Here is a 16,139-nt window from a genome sequence, read left to right as displayed (position 1 = left end):
CCCTTTCTCTTCACCATCTACACCTCAGACTTCAACTACTGCACAGAGTCTTGCCATCTTCAGAAGTTTTCTGATGACTCTGCCATAGTTGGATGCATCAGCAAGGGAGATGAGGCCAAGTACAGGGCTACAATGGGAAACTTTGTCACATGGTGCGAGCAGAATCATCTGCAGCTTAATGTGAAAAAGACTAAGAAGCTGGTGGTGGACCTGAGGAGGGCTAAGGCACCAGTGTTTACATCCAAGGGGTCGTATGGACATGGTGGAGGATTACAAATACCTGGGGATATGAATTGACAATAAACTGGACTGGTCAAAGAACACTGAGGCTGTCTACAAAAAGTGTCAGAGCCGTCTCTATTTCCTGAGGAGACTTAGGTCCTTTAACATCTGCCGGGTGATGCTGGGGATGTTCTACGAGTCTGTGGTGGCCAGTGCTATCATGTTTGCTGTTGTGTGCTGGGGCAGCAGGCTGAGGGTGGCAGACACCAACAGAATCAACAAACTCATTCGTAAGGCCAGTGATGTTGTGGGGGTGGAACTGCACTCTCTGACGGTGGTGTCTGAAAAGAGGATGCTGTCCAAGCTGCATGCCATCTTGGACAATGTCTCCCATCAACTCCATAATGTACTGGTTAGGCACAGGAATACATTCAGCCAGAGACTCATTCCACCGAGATGTAACACTGAGCGTCATAGGAAGTCATTCCTGTCTGTGGCCATCAAACTTTACAACTCCTCCCTCGGAGTGTCAGACACCCTGAGCCAATAGGCTGGTCCTGGACTTATTTCCACTTGGCATGATTAACTTATTATTATTTAATTATTTATGGTTTTATATTGCTATATTCGTGGTTGGTGCATCTGTAACAAAACCCAATTTCCCTCGGGATCAATAAAGTCTGTCTGTCTGTCTGTCTATCTGATCACATGGGTGTAATGGGCAGCACAGGCTCATTGGACCAGAAGGGTCTGTTACCATGCAGTGTCTATAAATAGTAATAAAATAAATAAATATTAACTCACTTATTGATATTTGAACTAATTGTTAGTTCAAATATCTCTAATCATTAGTTCAAACGTATGTTTAGTTTATCATCTTCCTTTAAGGTGGTACCATTAACTTGAGTGGACTTGCACGTTCTCTAATAAAGTGGAAATTTGTGTTGCTGCTCAGATGAAGTTTTGTGGAGGTTTGCTCTGTATGATTTTAACTCTCATTATTTAAATCTTATTTTCTGTCACAGCAATTTAACACCATGAAATTCAGTAAACAAAAACAGATGAAAATAAAGTCAAAATTTACCGTAAGTACTGGAGTTTTTTCACGATCAATCTTGCGTGAAACCATTATTATATTTGTCTTTTTGTCCAGATAAAACAAGTTATTCTCAGTTCCATTTCCTCTTAATCTGAATATAACTTGCTCTCTAGCTGTCCTAATATGGTGTATCTAAAACATAAGAGAAGGAAGACTACAAATTATTTCAGTTCAAACCCACATCTTTTTCAACCATCGTCATAAAAACTTAAAATCTCTCTAGTCTTATAAAAACAAAATGAAAACTAATTGTAACAAAGTAGTTTTCAGAACAGGCAATTCCTAAATTGAGCAGTCTGTTACCTCACAGAGCCATTGGTAAGAAAAGCAACAAAATATAAAAGCTAATTGTAACAAGCATGCTGAAGTTAATGGATAGAATGCTCACTTTGAATCAATGAGATATAATTTAAAAAATAAGCTGTAGGTTAAAACTTCCCTTTGTAGAGTAAACATGGGGGCTAATAAATTTCTGATTAAATTAAGAAAAACTTTTGGATGATTAACAATGGCAACACTTTGGTGAATGCAACATTGTAAATGTAATCCCCTATAAAGAACTTTGTAGCAAATACTGACTTACTTCAACTGCAACTTTGGGAAAGGGCCCCTCTTCTTCTTCAGTGATATCAATACTACCTAGAACCCATGTCCTCTTCTGGCGACGTAATATCACAGGCCCCAAATCTTCAGTTTGTATGCCAAAGTTCTGAAATTAAATTTTTTGCCCTTTAGATACAACATTCTCAAATCATTTTATACTTGTTTCACGTTTTACTCCGGAATAATTTAATATGATACCAACCACTCAATAGAACTAACAGAAAGTCATTTCACTTACCACACTCTTAGATTTCCAGTTAATTTCCGGATACTTTCATTAAAATTGGTTAACACTTATCATTTTACTTCACTGGATAAATTATAGTGCTGTTCCCCAAAGTAACACATATCGTGAGTTGTATTTTCACTCTAGGTTTAATGTGCCCTATGCAAACTAATGGAGGCAGTCAATAACTACAGAAGTTCAAGTTGATAATGCTACACAGCTCTGGAAAAATTCTAGGATTATCGCAGGGGGCATAAAACAAAAATGTCAAGAATTAGTAATGAGCCTCTGTAAACAATTAATGTACTGGTTAAGAGCATTGTGTGCAGTATTAATTTTATGACTGAAAGGATGTTGAAACAAATGAATAAAATGTACTTGCCACCCCAATGTTTAATACAAAACTTTGTAAATCAAAAAGCTGCAGATGTTGGAAATTTTATATCAAAACAGAAACACTGATGGTCAAGCAGAAAGAGAAGCAGTTATTATATCAGGCTGAAGATCTATCATTCTGATAGAATCATTTTTAATCCACTTTGTAATGTTGGAAACATGATCAATTTAAACACAACGAATTTCCATGAGCAGCAAAGTGATGAGGACTGGATAATGGATATTTTCTATGTCGGCTAAGAAATAATAAATGGAAAGAAGACAGGGGTTACACATTTGAAGTAGTGCTGCAGGATTTTTTTTTAATCTCATGGAGGCTGAGAAAGCAGATTAAGGCTTAAATTAACATCATATCCAAAATAATAGCATAATTGGCAGTGAATTTTGTTTCGCATAAGTCCATCAGTTCTGGATTCAAACTTAAAGAGTCATATTTAAGTCTTTGGAGTAAAAATGGAACCCAAAATTACTTCTCAACAATTATTGTACTTAATTATGGTACTTGCAATGTAGATACATTGGCATGCATCATTACATGTGGAAATATGAATAAAGAACTTTACATTGGAACAACACAGTTAACATGATGTTTTGATGAAAGTGCTTAACGTTGCGAAAAGGCAGGATTGAACAAAAACTAATGCTGTGATGGATTTCGCCAAGCACAGGTTGCTAAACACAGCAGTTCTGAACTACTAGAGATCAAGGTGTTGTTCTTAAGTAGGTTAGACATCCAACCAATATTCTTTGTTTAGCTTCATGTCATAAACGGGAGCCAGTCATCAGTTCTTAATGTAAATAGAAAGCAATAATCAGTCTGAAGAAAAAAGGACAGCTTTGCAAATAAACAGCACTGCCTTTCGAGCCAGGATGCTTACTACTCAAGGATGCAATGTAAGACAATGAGTTATGTTAGTTGGGCTTGTATCAAAGCAGACAATGTTGGCTATGTTATTTATATCAAGGAAGCTTGCTTGATGCTATCACTTAACACATCAAAAATATTTTCTTTCAAGATGGCACTGTTAGAACCATAGAACATTACAGCACAGAAACAGGCCCTTTGGCCCTTCATGGCTGTGCCAAACCATTTTTCTGCCTAGTCCCACTGACCTGCACCTGGACCATATCCCTCCATAACCCTCTCATCCATGTACCTGTCCAAGATTTTCTTAAGTGTTAAAAGTGAACCCACGTTTACCACTTTATCTGGCAACTCATTCCTCACTCCCACTACTCTCTGTGTGAAGAAGCCCCTCTAATGTTCCCTTTAAACTTTTCCCCCTTCACCCTTAACCCATTTCCTCTGGGTTTTTTTCTCCTCTAGCCTCAGTGGAAAAAGCCTGCTTGCATTCACTCTATCTATACCCATCATAATTTTATATACCTCTATCAAATCTCCCCTCATTCTCCTACGCTCCAGGGAATAAAGTCCTAACCTATTCAACCTTTCTCTGTAACTCAAGTTTCTTAAATCTCAAGTCTCAAGTTTCTCATGTCCTGGCAACATCTTTGTAAGTCTTCTCTGCACTTTTTCAAACTTATTAATGTCCTTCCTGTAACTAGGTGACCAAAACTTCTCACAATACTCCAAATTCAGCCTCACCAATGTCTTATACAACCTCACCGTAACATTCCAACTCTTATACTCGATACTTTGATTTATAAAATCCAATGTACCAAAAGCTCTCTTTACTACTCTATCTACCTGTGACGCCACTTTTCGGGAATTTTGTATCTGTATTCCTAGATCCCTCTGTTCTACTGTACTCCTCAGTGCCCTACCATTTCCCTTGTATGTTTTACCTTGGTTTGTCTTTCCAAAGTGCAATACCTCACACTTGTCTACATTAAAATCCATCTGCCATTTTCAGCCCATTTTTCCAGCTGGTCCAAATCCCTCTGTAAGTTTTTAAAACCTTCTTCACTGTCCACTACACCTCCAGTCCTTGTATTGTTACGTACCCCGTAACTGGGTCACTTACCAGCAAAGATAGAGAGGTCCATTGAAGTCTGATGGGACTATTTTTAAAAGTCTTTATTTATAGAGGGGCACAAAAGTAAGGTTAATACAAACATTCAGATAACATACGTCGTCAATACTCAATCTAAAGCGTGGGTATAGTAATAATCATCAATAAGAAAGAGCTCTATCATTTGTCTAGGGGGTAATATATTGTCCATTGGAAATATAAGAGTCACTCAGTTTCTGCAGGCTTCTGGGCTTTGGGGATCACTGGGTTTTCACTTGTTGGAGAGAGAGAGAGATTTTGTGAGAAAAGAAACTTGCCTGGGTCTTTTGATGAGGCCAATCCGTTGAGTCGGGGGAGTTGATTCCCCGTTGTTAGTTCAAGAAAATCGTCTCTGTGGTATCAGCCACCGGCTCCCAGGCACGGGAACCGAACACACGTGGCTTCCTTCAAATGGCTGCCCACTATACAGGATCGCCAGCGTCTCCTCTGGTGCGTCTGAGGGGCCACCTCTACAGCCCCTCTTTTATCTGGACTTGCCAGGTAGCAGATATCAATCAGGTTGGGATGATGCAATCTCTCCCCATCACCCAGCCCACGTTGCCCTGGGGGGCTTGCACGTAGTCCAGCACCCAATCCACAAAGGTGTCTCCAAGAGACAATGGCCATTAGCTGTGGCTTTGTCTTGCTGAGGGGCCAGGACACATTCCAAAACCTTGAGGATTCTCTCTCATTTCCTGGGTCCAAGACCCGAATTAATAGCGATCTTGCGATTCTCAAGAAGGAGGGGGCTGCGATCATAACAGTATCATCAGCAAATTTGCTGATCCAATTTACCACATTATCATCCAGATCATTAATATAGATGACAAATAACAATGGACCCAGCACTGATCCCTGTGGCACACCACTAGTCACAGGTCTCCACTTAGAGAAGCAATCCTCCACTACCACTCTCTGGCTTCTTCCATTGAGCCAATGTCTAATCCAATTTACTATTTCTCCATGTACAATACTCCAAGTACAATAGTTCTCTGGGCTATGTACAATACTTCTAATTATACTTCTTTTGAGTTACTCTCACAGCATGTAATTTAATTTCCCTTTAAGCAATGTACTTTTGTACCAACTTAATGAACTATAGATGTCACAGTCTTCTGAAGACTTAAATCTAAAGCAAACAGGTGTGTAGGCCTCCGTTAGTCTCAATAGACCATGGATTTGCACCTTGGAAAGTTTTTTTTATGGAAGACCGGCAGTCATCCAAGTTGCAAATCTCTGCTTTCCATGCCACCAATGTTGTCCAAGGGAAGGGCATTGGGCACCAGTGTCATCGCAGAGTAATGTGTGGTTAAGTGCCTTGCTCAAGGACACAGGCAAGCCTCAGCCAAGGCTCGAACTAGCGACCTTCAGATAACTAGACGAATGCCTTAACTGCTTGGCCATGCGCCAAGCAGGTACAGCTCCTTTAAATGGACAAAGGCTCATCAACATGGCCAGAAATGAGGTGGGAGGGGGGCTCCAAGCCAGGCTGAAACACTCTATCCAACATCTTGATGGCAAATGTGGAACCTCTGGAGAACAAGGCTGGACATCTGAGGGCAAGATTGCTGTATCAGAGGGAAATGAGAAGTTGTTGTATTCTGTGTTTTACCAAGACATGGCTTACTCTGAGCATGCCATATTTGGCCATCAGACCTGAAGGCTTCTTAATACATAGTTTGGACTGAATTACTGATTCAGAAAAGGCAAAAGGCTAGCGTGGGTGGAGGGCGGGGGATTGGTTCATGATAAGCTCTCAGTGGTGCTCTGTCATATTAGTGTTCTTCTGACCTGGAACACCTCACAATCAAGTGCTGACCATTCTATTTATCAAAAGACTTCTTTCTCCATGATCCTGACTGCAGCTTACATACTACCATCAGCTAACTGTAATCAGGAATTTGAGATAGTACATGCTGCTGTCACCAAACAAGAACCAGTCCAAGTCAGTACATTTCAAATCATAGTCAGAGATTTCAGCCAGGCGTGTTTGATGAAATCTGTGCCCAATTACCATCGGTGTATAACCTGTAGCACCAGAGGTCCCAACACACAAGACCACTGCTGTACTGTGATAAGGAATGCCTGCTGTTCCAGCCAAGACTGCATTTCGGGAAATCTGACCAATTAGCTGTCTCTCCCCTACCTGCATTCAGGCAGAGGCTCGAGATCAAGGCTGCAGAGATACAACAGGGGTGTTGGCAGGAAGCAGAGTAGCAGCAATGGATTGCTTTTAAGTCTGTGGACTGGGCAGTCTTCAAGAACGCATTAGTGGATCTGAATGTATACACCATGATTATTGCAGACTTTATTAAATCAGTTGTATATGAGTGTGTCCCCACAAAATCATTCAGAGTCTTCCCTGACTAGAAGCCCTGGATGAAACATGAGATCCACACTCAGCTGAGGGCCAGATCAGAGGCATTCAGGTCTGGAAATTAATTAAGGTACAATGTGTCCAAGTACGATCTCCAGAAAGCCATCTTACAGGCAAAATGGCAATTCTGGACCAAACATGAATCAATAAAGGATGTTCAACAATTGTGTCAGGGTTTGAATGCTATTACATCATACAAAGTGAAATCAAGTGACAGAGGTGACAACAGGGCTTTGCATTCGAATGAGCTCAATGCCTTCTGATGGCTTTGACCATCAAAACATGGAGGACCATTCATGAACTCCCAAGCCCTGATAACCCTGTGATTTCAGTCCCTGAGACAAACTTGAGGGCATCCCTCAGGAGGGCGAGCTCACAAAAAAGGTATCCAGCACAGATGAGGTTCCTGGTGAAGTACTAAAGCCCTGTGCAGATCTACTGGCTGGAGTGTTCACCGGTATCTTTAATCTCTTGCTTCTGTAATCTGAGGTACCCAACTTCTTCAAGCGGCATTCAAATATGCCAGGGCCTAAGAAGAATGTGGGAATGTGGTAACCTGCCTTAATGACTATCACCCAGCAGCACTTACATTCACTGTAATAAAGTGCTTTAAAAGGTTGGTAATGGAACACATCAACTCCTGTCGGAGAAGCAACTGGGATCTGCTTCAATTTGCCTACTGACACAACGAGTCCACGGCTATTTTATTGGCTATTCACTCAACCCCAGAACAGCTGAATACCAAAGATGCATACCTCAGGATGCTCTTTATCAACTACAGCTCAGCATTCAATACTAACATCTACTCAAAAACCTAATCAATAAGCTTCAAACCATTGGCCTCAATACCTCCTTGTGCAATTGGATCCTTGATTTCATCGCTTGCAGACCTTAGTCGGTTCAGAGTGGCAGCACATCTCCACAATTTCCATCAGAGCAGGTGCAACACAAGGCTGTGTACTTAGCCCCCTGCTCTACTCGCTTTACACTTATGAATAAGTAGCCAGGTACAGCTCCAATACCACATTTAATTTTACTGATGACACACCACAGTTGTTGACCAGATCAAACGTGGTGAGAAATCAGCATACAGAGGGAGACTGAAAATCTGCCTGAGTAATGCCACAACAACAACCTCTCAATCAGTGTCAGCAAGACCAAGGAGATGATTGTTGACTTCAGGAGGAGAAAACCAGAGGTCCATGAGCCAGTCCTCATCAGGGAATCAGAGGTGGAGAGGGTCAGCAACTTTAAATTTTAAATTCCTAGTGTTATCATTTCAGAGATCCAGTCCTGAGCCAAGCATGTACAGTAAGTGCAATTACGAAGAAAGCACGGCAATGTCTCTGTCTCCTTAGAAGCTTGTGAAGGTTTAGCATGACATCTAAAATTTTGACAAACTTCTATAGATGTGTGCTGGAGAATATATTGACTGGCTGTCTCACAGCCTGGCATGGAAACACCAATACCATTGAACAGAAAACCCTACAAGTACTGGGTATCATGGGTAAAGCCCTCTCACTATTGAGCACATCTATATGGAGCGCTTTTGTGGGAAAGCAGCATCCATCATCAGTGGACCCCACCTCCCATGTGATGCTCTCTTCTTGCTGCTGCCATCAGGAAGAAGGTACAGGAGCCTCAGGGCTCACACCTCCAGGATCAGGAATAGTTATTAACCTTTAACCATCAGGCTCTTGAAGCAGTTGGGATAATTTCACTCTCACCAACTGTTTCCACAACCTATGGACTCACTTTCAAGGACTCTTCATCTCATGTTCTCAATATTTATTGCTTATTTATTTCATATTATTATTTCATTTTTCTTTTATATTTGCAGTTTGTTGTCTTATGCACATCCATTGTTTGCCCATTTTGTTGTGTGCGGTCTTTCATTGATTCTGTTGTGGTTTTTGGATTTACTGAGTATGCCCACAAGAAAATGAATTCTAGGGTTGTATCTGGCAACGAATATGTTCTTTGATAATAGACTTACTTAAAACTTAGAAATAGCTGATTTATTAATAGTTGGAAGGTTTGTGTGCTCAGGGAGTCAGCTTCACAGAATTAATTGTGGGAATCTTTGTCCCCTATGGCTTTCAGACCACTTGTATGAAAAGGTATCTGGAAAAATACCATGTGTTTGAAATCACCCAAGTGGCAGAAAAACAACATACATGCAGAGAGCAGACAGGCTTATTAGGAATGTTCCAACAACATTAAGAAGAGTGACAGAAAGACAGGAGACTAGAATCTAACCCCAGCCTTCAATTTCTGTGATGGATGATTCATTCAACTCAACTTGTTGCCTAGCTTATAAGAAATTGTCCCTGTGTTTTGGAAATCCTTTGTGTTTTAGAATTGGATTGCAATTTGAAAATCTTTTATATAATAAAAATTTTCAGTGAATTTTAAAAGTGTTGGAAGAATTTTATCTAAATTTAAATGTGCATCACTGAATTTAAATGAACCGTTTTTAAACTACTTTGTTAGATGGAAGTATATCCTCCAAGTTAGGATACAATGCTCAAACATTGGGTATTGGCAACTAAACCTGCCATGAAGGATAAACAGGGAAGCGAACTAGCTTTTAAACAGCAGGTGGATACAATATAAACTCCCTTTAGTAAAGGTACCTATAGCTATCTATATCGAAGAGGGCTAAGATTTTCATTTGAGTTTAGAACTTTATGGTCGGCAAACCCAATACCATCACACTGTTTGCTTCAAACTGAGCTGAGGTCATGAACGTGAGCAACAGATTCATAGATAAAGAGATCTGGAACTAGACCAAAAATGTTTTTACACAGGAAATTGTGAGAATCGAGTATTTATTTCCATCAGTTTTGGTTAAGATAAAAATTCTGACGATATTGAAGACTAAAATGCGTGGGAAATTGAAGGAAAGGAGACCAAGGGGAATACAACAAGTAAATGTAATTGTAATTACGCATTTATGTAGAGAACAAGAGTGATTTCTAGTCAGGTTAGTCAGATATATTTCCATGTCTAGTACCCACATTTTGCTTCACTCTATCTTTCTTCTTTCTGACTTATCCCTTCTACATGATATATCATATCTAGCATTTCTAACATTTCCAGAATATTAATGACATTCGTGTTTTCTTCAAATTTGTTTTTCCAAGCAACTACTAATTCCACAATAAATCATTAATGTGAGTAGAACTTGAGAAACAGGCCCAGAATGAGCATTTATTTGTAGAGTATTTCCACTATTGCTGGAGCAATTCAGCAGGCAAGGCAGCATCTATGGAAAAGAGGAATCAGTTGACATTTCAGGCTAAGACTCTTCGTTGGTACTGGAAGAAACGATGAGAACGCAGAGTAAGAAGGTGGGGGAGGGGAGGACGAAGTACAAGGTGGCAGATGATAGGTGAAACTGGGAGAAGGGTAGGGGGTGAAGTAAAGACCTGGACTGGATTGGTGAAAGAGATAAAAGGGCTGGAGGAGCGGGAATCTGACAGGAGACCCTCTTGTCATGCTTATGACCTCCTATGAGCCACTATGTGCGTCCTCTACAAGCACAAATGTATCCTCAGAAGTGGGGCAGGCAATCAGTTCAAACAGTCCAGTACCTCCACCTCTAAATGCCCACCTCGGCCAGGCCTAGGAGCAGACCTAACAAGGTTCCTCAATTGTTCTGCCATGTCCACTCTGTGTCACCAAATATCAGGAGTGTGGGGCTACAGCAAAACCAGAACTTAATAAGCAATCCCCTCTAACATTCCGGGAGGGACACCCACCTCCACGTTCTATGCAGCGTTAGTTTTGCCTTTGCAGATCTGATAACATCAACCTGGCTCCAACATCCCGTCTAACCTGTTCACCAGTCTAGCCTAACAGATATTGCCTTCAGAATGATTCACAGCTCCGCCCATAGTTTGTTGCTGCCGTATAAGAAATGAGGATGATCCAGCTAAATTATGTCCACAGCTCAGATGGGTTTTGAGTGGAAAAAGGTCTAACGTACATTAACATTATCACCTCCTTTCCCTCCCGGATAGCCTCCGATGTATAATTGCACTAATTGCTGATAACTCAATGCTCTGTAGTTGTCTATTTCTGTTCCTCCTATTACATCGCACATCAAGTGGTGAGTTAACATCTACCTGCACAAAGCCAGCAATTTGCATGAACACAAGAACAAGGGACAGGATATTAATGACTACAGAACTAGCCACCTCTGCATCTTGAAGCTCTTTAACTTTTTATTTAATTGGATGTGCAGTGTGAAATACTTGGATAGATGCATCACAACAACATCTTTCTTAGATTCCACCTCACAGTGTTTGATGTAATGACGGTCTCGTGGTAAGACAGCGGCACTTGTACACACAGCAGGATCTCAATAGACAATCAAAGGTCAGTCCTGACGAAGGGTCTCGGCCCGAAACGTTGACAGTGCTTCTCCCAATAGATGTTGCCTGGCCTGCTGTGTTCCACCAGCATTTTGTGTGTGTTGCTTGAATTTCCAGCATCTGCAGATTTCTTCATGTTAGACAATCAAAGATGTTTATTTCTTTGCTTAATGTGTTTCCATACATAGTAAAATGATTCTTAACTCCAATAACTACATATAAAACAGGTCTACCACATCAGTGAGCTGCTCATTGTTTGGAGTAGCCAGCCAGGGTGTCGTAAGAGCCAGCCAGCTGTTCAAAGAAGGCAAGTCAGTCCGGGCCGTCAGCCAAGGGAGGCGAGTCAGGAGGATTCAAGTCATGCCAAGGGGTTTGCCAGATGGTGTTGAGAAGAGGTGACCTGGGTGCAGATCATGCTACTGCCTGCTACCTGGAGGCAATGGAGTTGGTGCCTTCAAGTTGGAATGAAGGCGGTGTGTAGTGAAACTATGAGTGACTGTCTTGTTCAATTCTTTTACGATCAGAAGACTTTGTTGGACATTGATTGCTGCAAGCCTGCTTCCCTCGTTTGGTGGAGAGGGACAGGCAGCGAGGCAGCAGTGTCGCCTCGATCGGAGCAAGGAGTGGGCCTCTTGTCGCAGGCTTTCATTTACCATGGCATCTGGCCTCTCCCGTTGGTGCTGTCCTAAAGTGTTGGATCAGTGGGATTACAGGCTGGACTGCCACCAACCATCAATTTGCAGGACTTGTTACTCAGGGTTTTGGACTAAAAATGTGCTTTATTCATTTTCTTTTTTTTCCCCTCTTTCTCGCTATTTTGAATGTGTGTCTATGTTTTTGCAACTTGGCCCCAGAGGAACACTGTCTCGTTTGCCTGTATCCAAATATGACTGAATGACAAGTAAACTTGATTTTATTTGAGTTTGCTTTGGCTCTATTATATCCTGCTGCAAATTTTTAAATGTTACCTGTTACAATTATAATTGGGATATATAAAGTTGTCATTTATTTTGATTTGGGGATTGTTTGTGCTTATTTCCAAACTCATAATCAAAATAAAGATAACATTTTGAATATCAGTACAGAGGTTTCTACGATTAAAACGGTGTGAATTCAGCAGAGCCTTTACTTACTCCTCAAGAAAAAACCCAAAGATAAAAATTAGGGAGGGTGGGCATGGGCAGGGGAAGGGCTTTCACATATATCACACTCTACAGAAGGGTCAAGCATATCATCTGCCCGGGCACATATTTCAGCCTTTAGAATGCTGCTGAACACCAACAAGAGATCAAAAGGATCAGTAAAGCTTTGCCAAGCTGTGTAAAATGTTTTTCATACTGCTAATGAACTTAATCAGACATTCCAGTCCAAGTTAATCATTGATTATTTTATCACAAACAAGAAAAAATCTGAAGATGCTGGAAATCCAAGCAATACACTCAAAATGCTGGAGGAACTCAGCAGGCCAGGCAATATCTATGGAAAAGAGTACAGTCGACATTTCGGACCTGCTGAGTTCCTCCAGCATTTGGTGCGTGTTACAATAAGCTGGTATTTTGACATGGTGCTTTTGGAAAGATTTATTTCATTATATACGTGGATGAGGGTTGCCAAGATAAAGAAAAAAATCTCTGAATTAAGAATGCGTACTACATACAACATTTCAGTTGTTTACACAAACGTCTCAAGAATTATAACTTTCACATATTATGCTCCACTTCCAAAGTTCGGTCTGTCAAGGTCAGACTCTCAACCTGAGGAATCAACCCCACCACACAATGTCCAGGAAAATGTAAATATGTTTGCATTTTAAACAATTAATTTGAACAATGACCTTAATACAATTAAAGCTGATATTTTAACAATTACTCAAGCATTTTATTTCAATTTAAAGATAGAAATGTAGTAACACTTACTGTAGGAAAGGTCAGCAGCAGAATCCATACTTTTATGATGAAATACATGACACAGTAGTGAGAGATATTTGATCTACACTCCTTTTTATAGAATTCTGTCCTGCTTAGTTCCTGAGAAACTTACTCAGCAGGATAGAAATCTGTGGCCAAAACATGAAATGCGGAAATGTGAATGTTTGTTAAACGTTAACATTAATCTGCATATAAAAAAATCATTGGTCCACAGTTAAGGTAATATTCCTTATCAGGAAATATACTTCCTGACAAAAAAAACTGAAGCCAACGGGGAACGTAAATATAAAATGCAGTTTATGAGAGAACTTTGAACCATTTCCAAATAGTGTATCCACTCTATTTGAAAGGCTGAAATAATTTTTAGATTGACAGGCAGTGGAAAGTGAGGGGTGGCAGCCTATGATCAATACAGAGGAGTTAATTTTGACAAAAGGTTGCCCAGTTCAAGTCATTTCCTAGAATTTAGATATGTTACACAGAGTGACTGGGGATGAACCCAAGTGCAGGACACAGGCATGGAGACTTGACACAGTGACGGACTTGGACTCGGAACTCGAAGCCTTGGCTTGGATGATGAGCCTGGACTCGGACTTGACTTGGATGACGAGCCTGAGGCCTGGACTAGGACTTAACTTCGAGCCTGGAACTGGACACTAAGTGATAAAACAAAACGACGACAGACTACTCACATCCTGGCTCGGAGCAGCAGCAAAACAGCCTGCAATACTCAGCTGGACAGAAAATGACAAAAACAATGACAGTCCATTTGTATCTTGACTCCAGGCAGCAAGCTCTTGACTCAACCCATTCTCGGCGGCTCGGAACGAGCAGAGCCACACTGCTGAGGTGACAAACCAGCAGGGAGTAGATGTAAACCCGAGTTGTAATGCTGCCAGTTTGAACGAAAATCAGGTAACCTAATCCAGGCAAACCACAAGGAAAAGGAACTCAATGGAAACAAGGTGTCAATGGACCAGACTGTGACATGGTATGGTTAGAGATAGAGTACTGTAATATGCCCTTCAGGCACAATGAGCGTGCTCCACCCAGTTACACAAAAGGGAGAAATTAACTATTAACTCGTATGTCTTTCAGATAAAACAGTAAGACCGTAAGAAATAGGAGCAGAATTAGGCCATTTAGCCCATCAAGTCTGTTCTGCCATTTCATCATGGCTGATCCCAGATCCCACTCAACCCCATACATCTCCATTGTCACCATATCCTTTGATGCCCTGATCGATCAGGAAAAGATCAACTTCTGCCTTAAAAATACCAACCGACTCGACCTCCCCTGCAGTCTATGGCAGAGCATTCCACAGATTCACCACTCGCTGGATAAAAAAATCCTCCTTACCTCCATTCTAAAAGGTTGCCCCTCAATTTTGAGGCTGTACCCTCTAGTTCTGGATACCCCAACCATAGGAAACATCCTCTCCACATCCACCCTTTCGAGTCCTTTCAACATTCAGTAGGTTTCAATGAGATCCCCCTGCATTCTAAATTCCAGTGAGTACTGGACCAAAGCTGCTAAACACTTCTCATATGTTAACCTCTTTATTCTCAGAAACATCCTCGTGAACCTCTTCTGGACATTCTCCAATGACAACACATCCTTTCTGAGATATAGGACCTGTTACGAATGTGCCACAACTCTGAAGGGCCGAAGGGTACAAAGTCGCCCCCTCCTTCTTGAAAATCGCAAGCTCGCTATTAATTCGGGTCTGGGACCCAGGAGATGAGAGAGAATCCTCAAGGTTTTGGAATGTGTCCTGGCCTCAGCAAGACAAAGCCACAGATAACGGCCATTGTCTCTTGGAGACGGAATTGTGTATTGAGTACTGTACTATTCATTGAAGCCCTCAGGGGATGACCAGAGTGGGCTGGTTGAGGGATTGCATCATCCCAACCTGATTGACATCTGAGACCCTGTGAATAAGGATAAAAGAGGGTCTGGGGAACAACCCCTTGAGACGCACCAGGAGAAACGCTAGAAATCCCGTGACAGCGTTTAATAGCGACAGCCGGTGGGGGGCTTGCGTGCGTCCTTTCCCTTGCCTGGGAATTGGCGGCCTTACCACAGAAGACCGGCTTAGCTAAAGGAGAGGCCACAAGTGAACGGCCACCCCAACGAGACTCTGATGGATCGAAATCATAAAAGGAATTGGCAAGTTTCTAAAAATCTCTCTCTCGACTCCAACCAAGGCTGCAGCCTGCATGAACTGAGTGACTTTTATATTTCCATCGGACAATACATTATCCCCTAGACAACGATAGAGCTTATTTCTTATTGATTATTATTATACCCGCACTTTTAGATTTAGTATTGACGACGTATATTATCCGTATGTTTGCATTGATATTATTTTTGTGTATTTTTACTAATAAATACTGTAAAAAATAGTACCATCAGACTTCAACGGACCTCTCTATCTTTGCTAGTAAGTGACCCAGTTACGGGGTTCGTAACAAAGTGGGATCTCGTCTCGGGATTTGATACCAAATTGGGAGGCCAGTGAATCGGGCTTGTAAGTCCAAACTTGGATCTGGTAACCGCGGGTAACCAGACGGGAAACCAGCAAAGATGGACGTGGATGAATTTATAGAAAACCTGACTCTGGAGGCACTAGAGGCTGCCACAAAGTCAGACTTGATAAATATTGCGAAAGGACTAAACCTCGCAGAGGTGAGGTTGTCGATGAAAAAGCGGGAGGTGCGGAGGGCCATAACTCAGTATTATATTGTGAAGAATGTGTTTTCAGCTGAGGTATTGGAAAATATCCCTGAAAAGGTACCAGCTAGTGGGACGGCTCAGTTAGAGTTGGAGAAATTAAGGTTGGAACATGAAATTAAGTTAAAGCAGCTGGAAGCAGCTGAAAAGGAAAAAGAGCAGGA

At 41.4% G+C, this 16,139-nt stretch overlaps 1 protein-coding gene across 1 annotated transcript in view; it reads right to left on the bottom strand.

Annotated features, from left to right (window-relative positions):
• LOC140736015 (cadherin-like protein 26) overlaps window positions 1-13,377 on the bottom strand; it is an 80,851-nt gene extending 67,474 nt beyond the window's left edge. The window contains exons 1-3 of the mRNA XM_073061694.1: window positions 13,231-13,377; window positions 1,905-2,030; window positions 1,307-1,453 (exon numbers count right to left, since the gene is read on the bottom strand). Of these exons, the coding sequence (XP_072917795.1) occupies window positions 1,307-1,453; window positions 1,905-2,030; window positions 13,231-13,278 (321 nt within the window). The 5' untranslated portion in view covers window positions 13,279-13,377. The remainder of the gene's footprint in view (window positions 1-1,306; window positions 1,454-1,904; window positions 2,031-13,230) is intronic.
• Window positions 13,378-16,139: the final 2,762 nt, after the last annotated feature.

The sequence above is a fragment of the Hemitrygon akajei genome, chromosome 11 (genome assembly GCF_048418815.1).
Source record: "Hemitrygon akajei chromosome 11, sHemAka1.3, whole genome shotgun sequence".
NCBI lineage: Eukaryota > Metazoa > Chordata > Chondrichthyes > Myliobatiformes > Dasyatidae > Hemitrygon > Hemitrygon akajei.
This window is presented reverse-complemented; position numbering and strand designations above follow the sequence as displayed.